Source organism: Ananas comosus, linkage group 18 (genome assembly GCF_001540865.1).
Source record: "Ananas comosus cultivar F153 linkage group 18, ASM154086v1, whole genome shotgun sequence".
Lineage (NCBI taxonomy): Eukaryota > Viridiplantae > Streptophyta > Magnoliopsida > Poales > Bromeliaceae > Ananas > Ananas comosus.
The window spans coordinates 6724882-6744271 of record NC_033638.1 but is presented as its reverse complement, the minus strand read 5'-3'; the positions used below and the strand labels follow the sequence as shown (position 1 = coordinate 6744271).

The 19390-nt window shown below is 37.9% G+C and overlaps 1 protein-coding gene across 1 annotated transcript; it reads left to right on the top strand.

Moving 5' to 3' along the window:
- On the top strand, positions 3838-17124 carry LOC109724145 (zinc finger protein CONSTANS-LIKE 13-like). Its single transcript, XM_020252860.1, has 4 exons — positions 3838-7752; positions 15518-15730; positions 15850-16139; positions 16692-17124. The coding sequence occupies exons 1-4, from the start codon at positions 7600-7602 to the stop codon at positions 16792-16794; spliced, it is 759 nt and encodes a 252-aa protein (XP_020108449.1). The 5' UTR covers positions 3838-7599; the 3' UTR covers positions 16795-17124.

Below are 19390 nucleotides of genomic sequence, written 5' to 3'. Positions count from 1 at the left end.
TGATCGGAACACCTCAGGAAAAGTCGAAGAGAGAGTGGTTTCTCCACACCACCGGTCTGACCAAAAGTCGATAATACGCCCATTGCCCAACTTGTAGCAGACTCCCCAGTTGAATATATCTTTTTGACTTAGAACGCCCTTCCACCAAAAGGAGGATGGTCGAAAGCACCTGCCCTCTTTTAGTGGTCTTCTTCTAAGATAGAACAGCTCACGAATTATCTTGTTCCATTGCAACTGAGGCGCGGTAAGAAATTTCCACCACCATTTGGCAAGGAGGACTTGATTCATGACCATTAAATTTCCACCACCATTTGTCCATAGTAGAATTCAACATTAACTATTTAAAGATTTATTTTTAAAAATTTTATTTAAATAACTCACATATCTCATGCTAAAAATATTTTGATATCAAAGCTGTTCTGGGCTTTTTTTGCAAATAGGCCCCCTTATAATTTTTTTTTTTTAAAGTTGGTTCATGTCAAAAATTTATTTGCAAAAATGGCCCTGGCTCCGCCACGCAAGCGCCACGTCAGCGCCACGCGGGCGGGGCTGGGCCAGATGGTTAAGTTGAACATGGTGAACCATTCACCGTGTTCAATACAAAATTTTTGTATTGGACACTGTGAATGATTCACCGTGTCCAATACAAAATAGCTAAGATCGAAATATTTGTATTGGACACGGTGAACCATTCACCGTGTCCAATACAAATAATTAGACACGGTGAATGGTTCACCGTGTCTAATACAAATACCTCCAACTTAGCCATTGTTGGGGTATTTGTATTGGACACGGTGAACCATTCACCGTGTCCAATACAAAAATCTTGTACTGAACACGGTGAATGGTTCACCGTGTTCAACTTAAATACCTGGGCCCGCCCTGCCCGCGTGGCGCTGACGTGGCGCTGGCATGGCAGAGGCAGGGCCATTTTTGCAAATAATTTTTGGACGGGGCTAGTTTTGTAAATAAAATTTGTCAGGGGGCTATTTGCAAAAAAAGCCCGAAAATTCTTGATATTAGAGTATTACCTATATAATCTGCTCAAACAAAAAATTTTTAATTAAAAATTTATTGTTAACAATAAAGTAAAATTTTATGAAAACTCTCTCATCTATAGTCCACTTCCACATGATCCTAACTCGGAAAAGCGTGAAATTTGATTTTCAGATAGTTTAAATGGTTTATATCATGTTTAACGGTGTTAATTGTCAATTTGAACGTTCTATCATTGAAAACAAATCGTCGTAAACCAAGCTGTACTACCGATAGTATTATAACAAAACTTTCTATATATATACCCTCTCAATCTAAGTGTTTTTTTTTTAAATTTTAGCAATTGAGTGTTTTTTTCTAACAAAATTAAAAATTTTATCAAATTCATGTGAGGGATCTCAATTAAAAAATGATAGTTCAAGGTCTTTTAATGTTAAAAAATAAAACTTAAAGGGGTCTAGTTCAAAATGATCTATAGGTGAGGGGTTTCTTTATTTTTTACCCACTAATAATTAGTGCTAGAGATGTTATTTTTAAAATTTAGAAGGATACTTATAAAATTGCCCCTTAATTATTGCCCCTTAATTATTTGCTATCAAAATAACACCTAACATTTTTAGGGCTAAATTAGTCATTTTGTAACTCAACCTTTATTTAATCAAACTTTAATCATGGTTATAGTAACAGCCGTTAGAAGGAAAGATAATTGTAAAAAATTTTTACATTTGAAGCGACATATATGATATTTTAAATTTTGCAGGGGGATCTACGATATTTACATATTTGAGAGGGGTAGTGGTGAAATTGCCCCAAATTGTTAAATAGTACTCTGCTTTTGATTATTCTAACTCAAACGCTCAATAATTATGTAAGCTTTACTTATTTTATACATGCATAGAAAGAAAAGAAGTAATTGTTTACATATGTCTGAAAAATTTCAAACACTTCCTTTTTTATTCTGCTTAGACTATGGAATCGGAATGAAATTCATTGATTCCGATAGTTGCCGTTTGTTTTATAGGAATCGGATTCCGATTCCCATTTCACTCTGGAATGAAAATTGCCAAATCTATTTATGATCCAATCCGGTTTTGAATTTCGGATTGGCTTATTCCAAAGTAAACTATTCAAAATTCTCTTTCATCAACACCTATCTTCTCTCCCTTCATCACTTTCCTCTCTCTTAATCAAAACCTTCTCTCAAAAATTTTAAATTTTTATTTTAATTTTCATTCCAATAATGAACTAAATATTTTTGAATAATTCGTCATTCTATTTTTCATTCCAAATTAATTGAATTTTATTTTTTATTTCTATTCCAATCGTGAACCAAATCTTTCCTAAAAAAAATTTTAATTTTTATAAATATTTAATCAGAATTTTACCCAGCATCAGAGCATGACTCAGCAGGTAGCATGACTCAGCGCAGTGTGAACGCATGACACTGGTCCTTCCAGTTCGACAGTTACAGCACTGAAAAAAACCAAAAAAAAATCTCTCGCCATTTCACGAGAGAGAGAGAGGAAAAAAAAAAAAAAGCTACTACGATATAAACTCATATTTACAAGCCAAAATGAATCCGCAGCTCGAATAAACCTTCATCGAAGAGAGCATTGTTTTTCAAACAATTTTTATCTTTTGTTTTACTCACTCTGAAGATAGAAAAAAACGGTTTATGTAATAATAATTCTAGGAGATGTGCATCGAAAAATTCATATAAATTATTATTATAATAGTAAAATGTTTCTTTTTTTTTTAGCATAAAAATAAACAAATGTTAGCATTCTTCCTAGAAGGAATTTTTTTTTCCCCAAAAAAAATACTTCGTAATTCTAGGCACTCTTCTCTCTTACTAGTCTCTCCCTTCCCTTTCTCGGTTCTCTTCTCGCAAATCTCCGCCCTTTTCACCCCCCCTCACTGCTCTCTCTCCAATTTTAACGGTATGTACATCGCTCACAGGCGCCTCCTCTATTCCGCCCTCCCATTCTCATCATGCAATCATCATCTCATCCCACCTTCGACTCATCTCGTTCTTCGTCTTCTCCACCCAGGATTCAAGAAACCCCCAAACATTAGGCGGAAAAAAAAAAGGGCGTCTCGATTGATGCGAGCATATCCCCAGTTTCGCACAATGGTGGAGTAAGGCCAGAAGACGCAGCAGTGACACAAAGAGGCAGGAGAGCAAAGAGGCGAGGAGAACGGGCGGTTGAGGAGGAGAGGAGGAGGAGTTAGAGGAGAGACATAATCGGGTCCTCTGCGACTTCTGCGCGGCGGGGTTCGGCGCGGCGTGTGTATACTGCAAGGGCGGACGCGTCGCGGCCTGTGCCTGCGGTGCGACCCTTGCATAGCGGAGCAGCCTCCATGCCGCCAACATGCCGTGTCCGCAGTCCCCCACCCCGCTCCACATCCTCTGCGACCTGCGCCGCCGACCCTCCCGCGGCCTTCTCCTCCCCGTTCCGCTCTCCGGTCCCCCCTCCTCCGCCGCCCGCCGCCGCCGTCCGCAGCAGCAGCAGGTCAGCCGCGTGCTCTGCTCCAACGCGACTTCGTAAGCCGCCCCGCGGCGGCAGGCGGCGGCGGCGGCCTAGCAGCCTCCGTGAGTAAGGCTCGCTCGAAATGAGTTTGAAAATCGATACTCGGTTAATTTTGAACTTACTCGCCAATCTTGCTGGGCCAGCTCGCTCGTGGTTCGAACTCCGATACAGCTTAAATATATATAGATGCAATATAAATATAAACTCATATACTCATTATATATATATATATTAAAAAAATTTATATTTTATAAAATTTTAATTGTTAGATTAAAAGTTTATTTTTTTATTATTATTTTTTTAATTTTTCACCTACTAATAAAGCGGGCGATCTAACTTACTATTCACAAGGGAGAAGATGCTTTTAGTATCATAGGGTCATCTTGTCTTTCTTCTGTTTTATCTAAGCTAAGGTTTGGTAAAGGTTCTGATGAGGATTCAGTAAGCTAAGGTTTGGTAAAGGTTCTGATGAGGATTCAGTATTTGTGGATGGTTTGGCAATTGGCTGTGGTCGTTTCCGAGGTGAAAATTTTTGTAATGGAAAGAGGGGAGAGGATATAGGAATGGGTCTCACAGAGGTGGATGGGTGGACTACTGGGATTAGTAGGTTTGGAGAAGGCATATCTATATTGGTGATAGGAGGAAAGACCAAATTCGGTGTTACCGTTATTATAGGAGGATACTTTGGAGGAGGAGGAGGAGAGGGAGATTGAGATAGAGATATAATACCTTGAGCCGGGGGATGCTTAGGTCTCTGATCTGCTGTTCTAAAATAGCAATTCGTTGGAGGTTGTTTTGATCTTTTGTTCTTAGTTCATCGCAGAGGATATTTAGCCTTTGAAGAAAAACTATGGGCCCCGCGTCATCATGACGTCACATTCCAATACCATGGCCAGCCGCGGTTTTGAAGAAATCCAGATGCCGCCGCGGTACAAAATGGTCCATAGGACAAAGAGTAAAATTCATAATGAATATACTACAAGAAAAATGTGCTAATATTCAAATCACTAAACAATTAAAAGATAATGAATATTCATTCTGTAAAAGCGTTGTATATACTCAATAGTACAGAGATCAATCTTACAGATAGCCAAGAAGATTTTCGAAAAACTCAATCCCCCAATATAAAGGCTATAGGACGGTCATGATGACGCGGGGCCCATAGTTTTTCAAAAAAAAAACCAGGGCGGAGAAGGTTTTGCTGTGGATGGAATCATTTGGTGGGGCTCTTGAGAATTACGGTGGACTTGGTGCACGAGCTGGTGCATGGATTTGGAGTGGGCACGTGAATAGACAGCTTTCACCTGCCCAGAAGGACATTTCGAATGGCTCGTTATGCCTTTTGGCCTTAAAAATGCACCTTCAATTTTCCAAAGAAAAATGGACTCAATTTTTAATGAGTATCGTGATTTTGTTCTTGTCTATGTTGATGAGTTCAAATTTAAAATCTCCGTGGTGGAAAAATAAGTCGTCTCAAATTTTGGTGTAGGTCCCGTCTGGTACTCCCTTCTAGAAATTACGATAAAATTTTTTTCGGTTGGTAACATAACCATAAGTTGTCAATTAAACATTTTTGTTCGTCTGGTAATATAGTGGTAGGATTTCGGGGGCAAATGCTTGTCCAAAAAGACAAAATATGAAAAATCGAGACTCAACACTTATAGAAGATACTGGTGAAACGTTACTAAGAGTAGACGAGCGGGGTTCTCTGAAAACTGTACGCCAAGAGGGTCTTGTGCACCGACACTATGTCTTAAGTGGTATTATCCACATTAGAAAATTAAATTTCATCATAAGTCCAAGTCTTAGGAAAATTGCATCATCGAAAATTTACTGAGATAAAGAGTTTTAGAAATATAAAAATAAGGAGACAAAATTGTGATAAAATCCTAGACCCATTCCTAATTAGCCTAAATGGATAAGCAAATCTTTGGAGGTTACTTTTTAATATATTACATAATCTGGCCCCCAAGGTACAAGTTAAAAAAAAAAAAAAAATTCACGTGACTGTCACATCCTATAATTAGCACTAATTACACCACTTAATTTTCAGACCAGAAAATTAAGTTGTAGTTTTAGTGAGATAAAAAGGTTATCTCACTAATGTCTTCTATAATGTATATTTGATAGTCAAGGATGGTTCGGGCTGTTGCATGTATAACAAAGAAGTTTATTTTTATAGTTTCGAGTCGGTTTATATTTTCAGACATGTTCCCGTCTGGTACTCCCTTCTAGAAATTACGATAAAAATTTTTTCGGTTGTTTTTTATATTTCTAAAACTCTTTATCTCAAGATAGAGGAAAGAAAAGGAAACTTTTCTTAGATTTATCCTCAATGCAACCACATTATGTATCACATCTCACCAAATTTTTTAGGATTTTTCAGGATTTTTTCTGGTCTGAAAATTAAGTGGTGTAATTAGTGCTAATTATAGGATGTGACAGTCACGTGAAATTTTTTTTTTTTTTTTTTAACTTGTACCTGGGGGCTTAAAAACTCAAATTAAAATGTATTTGTAGGTGAAAACGGTCGCAGTTAAATCCTAATTTAATAGGGATAGATAAATATATGTCTGAGAAGTGTAGTTTAATTTTAAACTCGCAGTAGAACAGAAAGGGGAAGAGGTAAAAATAGGCAGTAAAGGATATCTTAATTAGAGATAGAAATAGGATGAAGTTCAAATTTAAAATCTCCGTGGTGGAAAAATAAGTTGTCTCAAATTTTGGTGTAGGTTCCGTCTGGTACTCCCTTCTATGAGGAAAGACCAAACTCGGTGTTACCGTTATTATAGGAGGATACTTTGGAGGAGGAGGAGGAGAGGGAGATTGAGATAGAGATATAATACCTTGAGCCGGGGGATGCTTGAGGTCTCTGTTACTGGTGAAACGTTACTAAGAGTAGATGAATATCTATCAGATGCTGAAACTATTTACTCCATAGAAAGTAATATAGTCTATGAAAAAGAAATTGACAAAGGTCCCTCTTCAGACGATGAAGAAGACAATTTCGACCATATGGGTAAATTTGTTCTTCTGGGGCTGTAGAGATACTATGTCTAGGAAAATTTTCAGTATTATAGGTTTCTGAAAACCGCAGCGGCATCTGGATTTTTTCAAAACTGCGGCTGGCCATGGTATTGGAATGTGACGTCTCCGTGGTGGAAAAATAAGTTGTCTCAAATTTTGGTGTAGGTCCCGTCTGGTACTTCCTTCTAGAAATTACGAATAAAATTTTTTCGGTTGTTTTTTATATTTCTAAAACTCTTTATCTCACTAAATTTAACAGAAAGGGGAAAAGGTAAAAATAGGTTGAAGACTTGAATGTAAATCTTGTTCAATTGTGAGTAGCTTTTGTTCTATCTTTTGGGGTCTTGCTTCTAGTTGGCTTAATCTGTAGTCTATCAAAGAAATCTTTTGTTCTATTAAAGTATTTTGGTTTTTAATATAATCAAGATTTCGTGTTATTTTGTCAAGTGACTCTGTTTGGATTCTGATGGTCTGGTCTAATCTGAGTATTAATTGTTGGAGAGTCCTTAGAGGATCTATTTTGAATATTTTTATGAAAACCAAAGGTAAAGGTATGGAAATTGCCTGTGAGATGATAAATAAGGAAAGGGTAAGGTAGGGAAATTGCCTGTGACATAAGCATCTTCGCCATTAAACCTATGGTCGAATACACGCCGAATTTTTCAATCAAACTAGCTTGTGTTCGGCTCATTTAATAAAAAAGCAAACACGAGCCCGTCCCAGTTTGCTTGTGTTCTTCTATCTACTCAAGAAGCATGTAGTGTCTCTAAGTGATGAGAAGTGAGATCAAATGTTTACTATTCGGTTTTCAGACTAGTTTTTCAGAATAAAAATGAAAAATCAAACTCCTAAATTTCAATCACATGAGCAAAAAAATCTTCCATGTTATATTTTATTCTGACGTGCAAACAGAGCTGAAAATAAAGGAAGTGATCTACTTTAATTTGATATTCCGAACTGAATTCTTCCGCTCCTCGATAGCGCCGTCGAGCGCCGGGCGGTGGAGAGCTACTCCGGATGCCCCTCGGCGGCAGAGCTGGCGGCGATGCTCGGGGTCGGAGGGGACGAGAAGGAGGTGGGGAGGGCGGCGGGGGCAGCGGCGGCGGAGGCGGCGCCGGTGTTTAGCTTGGAGGATCTGATTGTGCCTACTACTTCCTCTCATGGGTTTCAGGCTCTGGGCACTCCACCTTTGCCTAAGGTAGTGATTCTTTTATTTGTTCTCTCCTCTTTGTTGTTGTTGTTGTTGTTGTTGTTGTTGTTGTTGTTTTTTCACACTATTAAATATTTTGCATGCTATGTCAAATTTTGGTAGAAAAAGAAGTAGATTGCAAATAGTTGTACGAAGAGTGAAAGTCGAAATTAATTTATTTCTATGCGAAACAATTCAATCAACCCTCATGTTAAACAATTCAATCAAGATTTGATTCTATTTTTCTGTCAGATATTGAGTTTCGAGTCCTGGGTGGAGAGACACTGGATAGGTTTGTAAGGAATAGAACTCCTCATTCTCCCTCTCAAAAAAAAAAAGTATTGAAAATTCAACGTTAGAAGTTTATTTCTGTGAAATCTTGATAGAAACTTGAGGGTTATAAGGGGTAAAAGTTTCTACCACCTGATTCTCAAAAAAAAGAAAAGAAAAGAAGATGTCATTGCGAAACAATTTAATCAACCTCCTATTCGATATTTGTGTCAAATATTGTAGTTGTCTCCTGCTAGCATGTGACTGTCACTTGATAGGAAAAATATTTACCTAAGTTTTATAATAGTATTTTGAGGCTAAAGCTAAGATGGTGATGCATAATTTAGTTGAAGTTTATGAGAGTGTTGACAAGTCGTCAAATCGCTAGTATTCCAATGAGGAGGCATCTGGTTGGGATGTGATTAAGGTTTGATTTCTGGGTGGAGAGACTCCAAATAGGGTTGTAGATTCTCTAAAAGAATGAGAGAAATAAGAAAGAAAAAAATATATATGTTGAAAAGTCAAAGTTAGAAGTTTGTTCTGGGTGAAATTTTGACCAAAATTTGAATTCGGTGGAGATTTGTACGAGACAAAGCTTCTATTTCTAGATTCTTATTAAACAAATATGACCTATGTGGAACAATTCAATCAACCTTATATTCAATGTTTGTGTCAAATATTGTAGTTGCCTTTAATTAGCATGTTACGGTCACGTGATAGGAAAAATGTTTTGTCGAAATTTTATTATAATATTTTGAGTTCAAAGTTAAGATGCTGATGTATAATCTAGCTGAAATTTATGATGGTGTTGATTAGTCGTGAAATCATTAGTATCCGAATGTTAAGGCACCTGGGTGTGATGTGGGGGAGCTAAGGGATTGAGTCCTGAGTGGAGAGACTACAAATAGGGTTGTAAAAGGCCAAGCTCCTGATTCTTTTAAAAAAAAGGAAAAAATGTGTTGAAAAGTCGAAGTTTGAAGTTTGTTTGGGTGAAATTTAGAGAGTAATTTGAGTTGGTAGGGTTGGACAAGGTACAACTTCTACCCTCAATTTTCAAAAAAGGAAAAAAAAAAAAAATAGAAATCCTTGTGAAACAATTCAATCAACCTCCTATTCTATGTTTCTGTCAAATATTGTAGCTGCCTTTGGTTAGCACTTGACTTCCATGTGGCAGGAAAAATATTTTGCAAAAGTTTGTGTTTAAAGTTAAGGTAATGATGTATAATCTAGCTGAAGTTCACGAAGATGTTGGCAAGTCGCCAAATCACTATTATCCCAGTGGTAAGGCACCTGAGATGTGGCAGGTTAATAGTTTGAGTTCGGGCACAGAAACTCTAGATAGGGTTGTAAAGGGTTAAGCTACTGATTCTCTAAAAAAAAGGGGAAAAAAAGAAGAAAAGAAAATGTGTTGAGAAGTCGAATATTGAAGTTTGTTTGGGTGAAATCTTTACAGAATTTAAGTTAGATATGGCTGGCTGTATAGGATAGAGCTTCTACCCCCAATTCTCAAAATAAATAAATAAATAAAATAAAAATTCATGTAAAACTATTCAATCAACCTACTATTCGATAGTTGTGTCAAATATTATAGGTATCTTTTGTTAGCATGTGGCTGTCACATGACAAGAAAAATATATTTTTGAAGTTTTATAGTAGCACCTTGAGTTTAAAGTTAAAATGGTGATGATAATCTAGCTTAAGTTATTGAGAATGTTGATTAGTAGCCAAAACACTAGCCTCCCAATGATAAGGCACTTGGGTGGGATGAGGTGGGGGTCAAAGTTTTGAGTCTTGGTAGAAAGACTCTGGGTAGGATCATGGACTGTCAAGTTCCCAATTCTCTCTAAAAAAAGTGTCGAAAAGTCGATGTTAGAAGTTTGTTTGAGTGAGATCTTAAGAATAATTTGGGTTGAGTAGAATTACACGTGGCATAGCTTCTTCCCCCGATTTTTTTAGAAAAAAGAAAAATCCATCTAAAACAATTCAATCAACCTCTTGTTGCCATTCGATGCGTATGTCAAATATTATAGCTATTTTTAATCAACATGCGACTGACACGTGAAAGGAAACAAAAAATTGTCAAAGTTTTCTAAGAGCATATTGAGTTTAAAGTTAAGGTGGTGATATGTCATTTGGCTATAATTCACGAGTGTGTTGACAAGTCAACAAACTGCTAGTATCCTAGTGATAAGGCACCTTGGTGGGATGTGAGAGAGTTGAGGGTTGAGTCTTGATTGGAGAGACTCTGGGTAGGATTGTAGAGGGTTAAACTGCAAATATAAAAAGAAAAAAAGAAAAAAAAGGTATTGAAGGTCGAAGTCAGATGGCGATGTATAATTTAGCTGAAATTCAGGAGGATATTGATAAGTCACCAAATCACTAATATCCGAATAATCAGGCGCAACCGTTGAGATTTGGCTCCGAGTAGGGTCGTAGAGTGTCAAGCTCCTAATTCTCTGAAAAAAGAGTTTTGAACAGTCAAATTAGTAGTTTGTTTGAGTGAAATCTTGACCAAAATTTGGGTTGGGTAGGATTGCACGCGGCAAAGCTTCCGTGAACAAAATAAAAAAACAGGAAAATGATTCAATCAACCTCCTATTGTTTTGCAATGTGTGTGTGAAATATTTTAGCTATCTTCAATCAGCATGTGGCTGTCATGTGTCAGAAAAAATATTTGTCAAAATTTTGTAATATCATTTTAAGTTTGAAGTCAAGAGGGTGATATGTAATACGACTAAAATTTATGAGGGTGTTGACAAGTTGCAAAGCTACTGGTATCCCAATGATAAGACACCTTAGTGGGATGTGGAGTTTAGGGTTTGAGTCCTAGAGTAAAAGACTTTAGGTAGGATTGTAAGGGGTCAAACTCTCAATGTGTGTTGAAAAGTCACAGTTAGAAGTTTTTCTAGGTGAAATCTTTATAGAATTTGAATTGGGTAGAGTTGCATAAGGCAGAGGTTCTACCCCTATTCTTACCACAAAAAAAAAAAAAATCCGTGTTAAATAGTTCAATCAACCTCCTTTTTGTATTCAAATATTGTAGCAGTTTTCAATCAACATATAATTGTTGTGTGATAGAAAAAAATATTTTGTTAAAGTTTTATAATAGCATCTTAAGTTTAAAGTAAGGTGGTGATGTATAATCTAGCTGAAATTCAGGAGGATGTTGATAAGTTTCCAAATCACTATATCACAATGATTAGGCACCTGTGGGATATGGCGGGGTCAAAGTTGTATAGGGTCAAGCTTCTGATTCTCTTAAACACACAAACACACACACACACACACACACACACACACACGAAACAAAAAAAGTGTTGAAAAGTTTAAGTCAGAAGTTTGTTTGAGTGAAATCTTGACTGAAAATTTGGGTTGGATATCAATTATAGCCTCTTATTCTTATTTGATGTTTGTGTTAAGTATTTTAGCTATCTTCAGTAAGCATGCGATGTGACTGCTACTTGTTAGGAAAATGTTTTGTGGGAGTTTTGTAGTAGCATTTTGAGTTTAAAGTTAAGGTAGTGATATATAATATGGCTGGTATATATGAGAGTGTTGACAAGTCAGTAAGCCACTAGTATCCTAATGATAAGGCACTTTGGTGGGATATGAAGGAGTTAAGTATTCAAGTCCCTGAAGGAGGGAGACTTTAGGTAGGGCCGAACTCCGATGTTCTTAAGAAAAAAAGGAAAAGAAATGTTGAAATTTTATAGTTAGAAGATTGTTTAGGTAAAATCTTGATAGAAATTTGAGTTGGCTAGAGTTGTATGGGACAGATTCTACACCCTATCCACAAAAAAAAAAAAAAAAAAAAAAAAAAAAAAATCCATGTGAAACAGTTCAAGCAACCTCCTATTTGATATCTGTGTCAAATGTTGTAACTGTTTTCAGTCACATGATACGAAAATTATTGAAATTTTATAATGGCATCTTAAGTTTAAACTAAAGGTGGTAATGTGTAATATAGTTTAATGTCACGCCCGGATACCAGCGGAAGCATATCCGGCACGTGCACAGACCCGCCATACACCTGCAGTATATAAGGCGTCTACAAGAAGCAAGTCGATAGGAAGTAGAACAAGGAAAATCCTATCCTGATATCAGAGCAATGTACAAGTCGAAATATGTATCAAATAAAGAACAAAGAGTGTACAGACCAAAATCTCAACTAAAAGAGAAAGTATCACAACTATAGAGTCTGGTCCCAATAGTACATATACATCACGGGTATACAAAAGTAGATACAATGGTAGTCTCTCTATACATAGGGATATCACCCTCGGCTGTAGCCTGAGTAGCAAGGTGATCGACTAGCATGCTCCTAGCAATGTCTAGCTAGACGCGACTCCCTTGCCACGATCCCTAACCTCTCCTGTAGAAGGCTCTGTAAAAACAACCACCAAAAGGGCGTGAGAACTATAAACAATAGTTCCCAGTGGGTAAGCCGCCAGCCTCGGCGAATTACACCACTAGGCTCATGATGTACTGAATGAAAGTAAAAGCAGTAATTACATGATATATATAATTATGCAATGCTAACAGGTAATGAGCATGTAAGCAACATATAATCATAGTCTCAACAGTAATGAATCAACTGAATAATAGAAGCGTAGCAACTACTATAAGCATGAACATAAGTATAAATGTGTAAGTAACTACTGTACACTGTAACAGGTAATCATTCATTACTGTCCAATTTTCTTTAGCACTTTCCTTTCATTCACAGGGATCTACTCAAGGTAGTCCAGCTTGCGCCGCGCCTAATGGCCCCGTGGTAGTGTACACTCTCCACGGCAATCCACTTCGGCACCCAATCCCGCACGGGCGAGCAACTGTCGCGTAGGCCAACTCCGGAGTGCCGGCTTGTAGGGAGCTACCCTCACAAGCATGTGCAAATGAGCACGATGGCAAGCAAGCAAGGTCCACAATCCAACATGTCTCAACTATCACAATTTAGCTCACAATATTCTCGCTCTCGATCCTTTGATCGGAATTTCAATATAACCAATATTGACAACAACTAGTATCCACTAGATTAACAAACATGTGAGAGTAATGCTAGTTAATATATGGCATTAGAATCTTTCCACTATCATGGCACTATCAACATAGTCACATGACAAAGTTATTTAACTTAACTAAAGATAAACATAAACATAAGCATAAGTACAATTATGCATGAATTCTCTCTACTTCATAGAGGTTCTATTCAATGTTATGGCAAAGAAGTTCCAAACAACCATATTGTGCCAATATCGCCCAACTATATCAATTCCATACATATAGAACATAGGGGAGCTTCACTTGCTCTGATTAGGTCAAACCCACCTCGTACTAGGTTCCAAATCAGAATACAAGGGTCCCGAAATCAACTCCACTAGGCCTCAGCCCTGCTGCAAACGAAGCACGAAATGCGCATCGAAGCGATTACATAAGAAGTCAATTTCGGTAAATTCTCAATTAATACGAAGTGGAAGCTTAATTTCCTGTTTTGGCTCAGTTCATTACCTCACGTTAAGCTTCCGGAAGGCCCTCCAATGCCAAACGAAGACGGCCCAAAGGTCAAATATCCTCTCGCTACGAACAATACCAAAACGGCGTCAGGATGCTTATATATGAGCTTATATAGTTCAATTCTTGCGAAATTGAATTTCTAACAGAAATTCCTGCTTACCCTTAGTTAGAACAGCTTCCAAACCAGCTTCTAAGAGTACAAGTTCAGCTCAAAGAGGCTCAAAGACCTGCTGCGAAGAGATCATACGAAACTGCGTCAATTACCCGATTAAACCGCGTATAGTTCCGAAATTGAGTTAGAACTCACTAATTATCCTTAATAAGCTTTAAAGCAACATATCTCTGAGTTTAGATGGATAATTAGTAGCCAAAATAACCCTTCTTTACTGCTGTAAACACCTTCTAATTCAGTTAGAAGCAACAATACCAAAACGGCTCAAGAGTCGACACTAAATCATAAACTAGAGAGAAAATCAAGTTAATTACCTCTCTCAAGCTTTCAACCAGCTTCTCAGGTAGTAACCTCACAGAAAACTCAGCAAAATTCCCTCTCCCCACGTTCCAAAGACTTCCCTTGAGTCCTCCAATCAGCGAGCAACGAGCGCGGCGCGAAAACGGCGCAAAACGGCGACTTTTATGTAGAGAGAGAAAAATCCTAGAGAGAGAGAGAGAGAAGAAGATGAAGGAAGCTTGCTCTGAGCTCCAGCTACATCCCCTGAGCCCCAGAAGTCGAGCTGGGGCCAACTAGATAGGATCAAGATGTGAAATGATCAAAAGACCCTTGCTGCCACGTTTTACCATGTGTACCGGTACATCATAATGGCTGTACCGGTACACCAAGCAGAAAACTACTGAATTCACCAGATCAATGCACTTTCTTGCTTTTAGCTTTCCAGTCACCCTCTAACTTGTCCAAAAACTTGTCCAAGCTTTTTAGAATATGTAGGATAGCACCACACTTCATTCGACACACTCGAACTCCGCAAGTTGCAAAAGTTCAGTGTATTACATTTAAGTTCTCGAGGGTGTTGATAAGTCATCAAATCACTAATGTCTTAGACATCCGATGGGATGTGATGGGGTCAAAGGTTTGAGTCCTAGGTAGAGAGACTCTTAAGTAGTGTTGTAAGAGGTTCAAGCTACCAAGTCTCTTAAAAAAGAGAAAATGTGTTGGAAAGTCGAAGTCAGAAGTTTGTTTGGGGTAAAATTTTGACAGAATTTTGTGTTGATAGGGCGGTACGCGGTAGAGCTTATACCCCTAATTCTCCCAACAAAAAAAAAGTTCTATGTCAAATAATTCAATCAACAAAAAAGAAGCTCTACATTTGTGACCATTGTTGTTGTCTTCGTCAGTACGTGACTATCACGTGATAAGAATATAATAGCATCTTGATTTAAAGTTAAGATTGTGATGTATAATTTGATTGAAGTATATGATGTTGTTGACAGGTCGCTAAGTCACTTGTATCCTAATGATAAGGCATCTGGGTGGGATTTGGGGGAGTTATGGGTTTCGAGTTTCGACTCTATAAAGTGATTTTATATAATAATATAGCATGTATTGTATTCTACAAAAACAATTAAAAACTTACAAATTATACCCGCTGCAGAGCACGGGTTCATAGCTAGTTAAGATCTAAGGAGTATGCGCTAATGGTCATATATCTCTATCCCAATCTCTTATCTCTATTTCTTCTGAGACATTGAATGAGTGACGAAGAAGTATAAAGTAATTCTGTCACTTGTAGCACTGTTTCTTTATGGCAGCACATTTGTCCTCTTTTTTTTTTTTTTGCCTTCTTTGAGATGCTGTATTTCATTCTACTTACTAGAATTAGCTTCCTCGATGCTTTTGTTCTTTTAGTTTTTCATATAGGGTTCATGTGTTCTTGAGGTGTTCTAAAAATTTTCAATCATAGACGCAACTTCATAAACATCTTTTGTGTGTCATCCGACAAATGAAATCTCTTTAACCTTCTTCTTGCATAAGAACTGGGACTCGACTTGCGGAAAGCGCAGAGAAGAGATTCTTCGGCAGCTTCAGGAACTCACCATGTCCGAGGCCGTTATCAGTACAGTTTCTGAGGAGTTAGAACCAGTCGCGGAGTTTCAGTCATGGGCGTCGGAGCATGCATTTCAACAGGGTTATGCAGGTCCCGATATTGGTGGCGATATTACGAACATAGTTGTACCTATTTATGAGGTTTGATTCACTTTTCTCTTCTTATTGAACGTTTTGAAGTTAAGTAAGGTACACAAATATTCTGAGACATGAGATATGAATTGATTGTATTTTTTTTTTTCTTTTCTCATTTTCTGCAGGATTCAAAGTGGAATCTCGAAGAGTATCAAAATCCTACTGAGACATTGTCCATGCAGTTTCCATATGAGCAATACCCTCTCAAATCCGCAGAAGGAACCGTGTCGTCGCTTGTCGAGATCTCAGACATATGTGCAGGTACAAGCAATGGAGCTGTCGGCAGCGACACCAGTGGACAAGCTGCCGGTGGAAAAATTGCTCAAATTTTGCCGAGTAGAGTTCGACATGATCTACCTTGCCCTGATCGCGGCTCTGTAATCTCGCGGTATAAGGAGAAGAGAAAGACGAGGCGGTGAGTAAAGATTTTTCTTCTCCTCTACATCTCATTCTATCTTGCTCTCTTGCTCTTTTCCCAGGGCATGTTCGGCATGTTCGGCCCTGCTGGAACATTCGTAGAAGTGATGTTTGAGTAATGCTACACAAAGAAGAAATAATAGTTTCTCCATTAAAACCATCTCTTCGGCGTCGTACTGTGAAAAAAGTCAAGGAGAAATGTTTTAATCGGATGCAAAAGCTTATTTTAGCTTCTCCATTAAAACTATCTCTTCGGCGTCGTACTATGAAAGAAGTCGTGGAGAAATGTTTCACTAAGAAGCAATAATAGTTTCGCCATTAAAACCATCTCTTCAGCGTCGTACTGTGAAAGAAGTCGAGGAGAAATGTTTTAATCGGACGCAAAAGCTTATTTTAGCTTCTCGTCACAACAAAACCTCAAGACGAATTTGTTGGTGAAGCTTCTGCTTTCTAAAGAAAAGAAGTTATTTATAAAGCCAGGCCAAATAGGTACTCGCTATTTGTAATTTCTAAGTGTGTATTGATTTCTTTTTTTTTTAATCAATTACAGGTACGAAAAGCTCATCCGGTACGAATCACGTAAAGCACGCGCCGATAGCAGGCTGAGGATCAAGGGACGCTTTGCGAAGATGAATCAAGCGGACAATAATTAGGTGAAGCAGAAAGGATACAGAAGAACTCATTACTGCGTAATCCTAAATATACTTATTATATTTTCAGGATATATGCTTACTAAACTAGTTCACAAGGTTTTCCTCATATCATGCTTGTGTTTTAATATAGTGGGTAATTATGCTCTCTTTTAGTTGTATATATAAAAACCAAAGAAAGATGCTGGTTAGAAAGCTTAATAAAGGAGTTTTGTTATTGTAACTATGAAGTGAGAATTGAGTTTACCTAGCAGAGGTACAGAGATTATACTGAAGGCTAAAGATATGCCAAAAATAATGACATTGGAGTACTTTGGAGTTGTGTGGAATTAATTATTGGTTTTCCCTTTGTGAAAAAAAATGTTTACCACAAATAATAGCGAAATAATATTTATTATCAACATTTTAGCTCTTCTTTTGAATGTTAAGAGTTGACTGTTTAGTGATTGTACTGGTATGAATACAAAGGCTAAAAAGTTTACAGTAAATATTAGGGAAAACTTCAAAAACAACCCATATGGTTTCATAGTTTCTCACTTTGCTATCCTGTGGTTTAAAATGTATCAAATTGTCCCTCTGTGGTTTCGTTTTTATTTTTTTGGTAGCTTTTTCGTTAATACTTTATTAAATTATATATAAAAAACTTCAGATGCTCATCTAGATTTATCAAATATTCACTTTAGTACCCTTTAATTTTAATTTTATCACTGATTTAAGAAAAAAAAAATAATGAAATTAATAAGAAAAAGAGAAAAAAGAAACCACAGGGGGGCAAATTGATACATTTTAAACCACATGGTAGCAAAGTGAGAAACTACGAAACCGCAGGGGGAGTTTTTGAAATTTTCCCTAAATATTATTCATCTACTATTTCTAGTATAATAGCTCAACTTCTTGTATAGGTAAGTTGTGTAAATCTTACACCATGGCTGCCTAGGGTTTAGATTAATTAGCACTTTAGGGTTTTTTTTTTCACTTTTTTAATTGAAAAAACAAGAGATTAATAAGACCACTGTCAAAAAGATGGCCATTGGATGATGAATTTGAAAGATATACATCAGAAAGGTGATCTGCAAGTAGCATTGGTGTTTTGAGACATGTCTAAATAGATTGGAATTCCAGTTTTGCCTTTGAAGCTGACCCCACTTGGCCAGGTAGCCCTGCTACAATTGGGAAAAATAGGAATATAGAGATAACAGAATATTTGGAAAAGGGTTTGATTCTGATTTACATATTTAAGTGTCTGAAAGTTTTTTTTTTATTTTTTATTTTTTTATTTTTAGAAATAGGTAGCAAGCTACCCGCTTCATTCATTAAGTTAGATGAACTGAGCATACAAGTTGGAAGCAGCTTAGGCCTCCGAAAACCCGACAAAAAGGCAAAAATAGAAATTAAAACAAAAGGAGTAAAGTTAACAAAAGAGAGTGGAACAGAGGAAGGGGTACAGAAGAGACATCAGAGCATTGTGGTCCAATTGCTAATTAGTTGTTTGACACGTTCAAGAGACCTGGTGGCATTGGGCGGGTTTCCTCTGAAAACATAGTTGTTTCTATCCGTCCAGATTACCCACCAAGTCGCAGCCAGGAGGATCAAGCCTTGTTTTCTCGAAGAGCCAGCAAGGATTTCAGTAGTTCCGGCCCAGATATCTCGAACATCTCCTCTGCTGACGTCAGTTGTGTCTGATCCTCCTATACTGAGAGAAGGAATTGAACGTACACGCAATCGTTGAAAATATGGTCGCAACTTTCCGTGAGGACCGCGCAGAAAGCACAGTTTTGGTTTACGTTCATGCCTCGGGTCAGCAATCTGTCAGCAGTGGGTAATCTCTTCCGAAGAAGAAGCCAAATGAAGACTTTAATTTTAACAGGAATTTTCAGGCTCCAAATATATTGATTCATCGGGACACGCAGCCCAGCATCCGTGATGAACTGGTAAATGGATTTGATAGTGAATAGTTGGTCGGAGGTCCATCGCCATCTGATCAAGTCCGGTCTGTTGCTTGGGCGGTGGCCTTGGAGCAAGTCTTTAAGCATCGACAACTGTCCACGTTTATCCGTAGAGAGGGCCGCCATGGAGCCTCGACAGATATAGCGCCATCTCCAGCCGTCCTGATTCCAGCACTGAGAAATCCGAGCTTCCTTATTCCTGATGTTTCGAAAGATGACCGGGAATATGGTATTAAGAGGGGTTTCTCCGACCCAGATGTCGTGCCACATCCTGATATTTCTTCTGTTGCCGAGCTCAAAGGTTACTTCGCAGGAAAACACTTCTCGACAACAGAGCACGCTTTTCCACCACTGCGAATACGGGACAAAGCATCTACCCTCAAGTAGCGGTTTTCGCCAGACGTAGTAAAGAGATCTAACCAATTTACACCAAAGGAGGTCTGGATTAGTAGAGTAGCGCCACCACCACTTCGTTAATAGGGCCAGATTCATGGATTTTAAGTTTAAGATTCCAAGTCCCCCTTCTTTTTTTACTTTTGCAAACAATTTTCCAGTTGACAAGACACGCACCACCGGTGATTTTGGAGCACCCCTTCCAAAAAAAAGCTCTTCTGAGTCCCTTAATCCGATTCAGTACCCACTGTGGCGCCTTA

Bases quoted from the DNA above. Each gene is read 5' to 3' on its own strand.
- LOC109724145 (XM_020252860.1), top strand. From the start codon at position 7,600: ATGCTCGGGGTCGGAGGGGACGAGAAGGAGGTGGGGAGGGCGGCGGGG. The intron at 15,731-15,849 runs GTTTGATTCACT...CATTTTCTGCAG, and splicing joins TAGTTGTACCTATTTATGAG to GATTCAAAGTGGAATCTCGA. The intron at 16,140-16,691 runs GTGAGTAAAGAT...AATCAATTACAG, and splicing joins GAGAAGAGAAAGACGAGGCG to GTACGAAAAGCTCATCCGGT.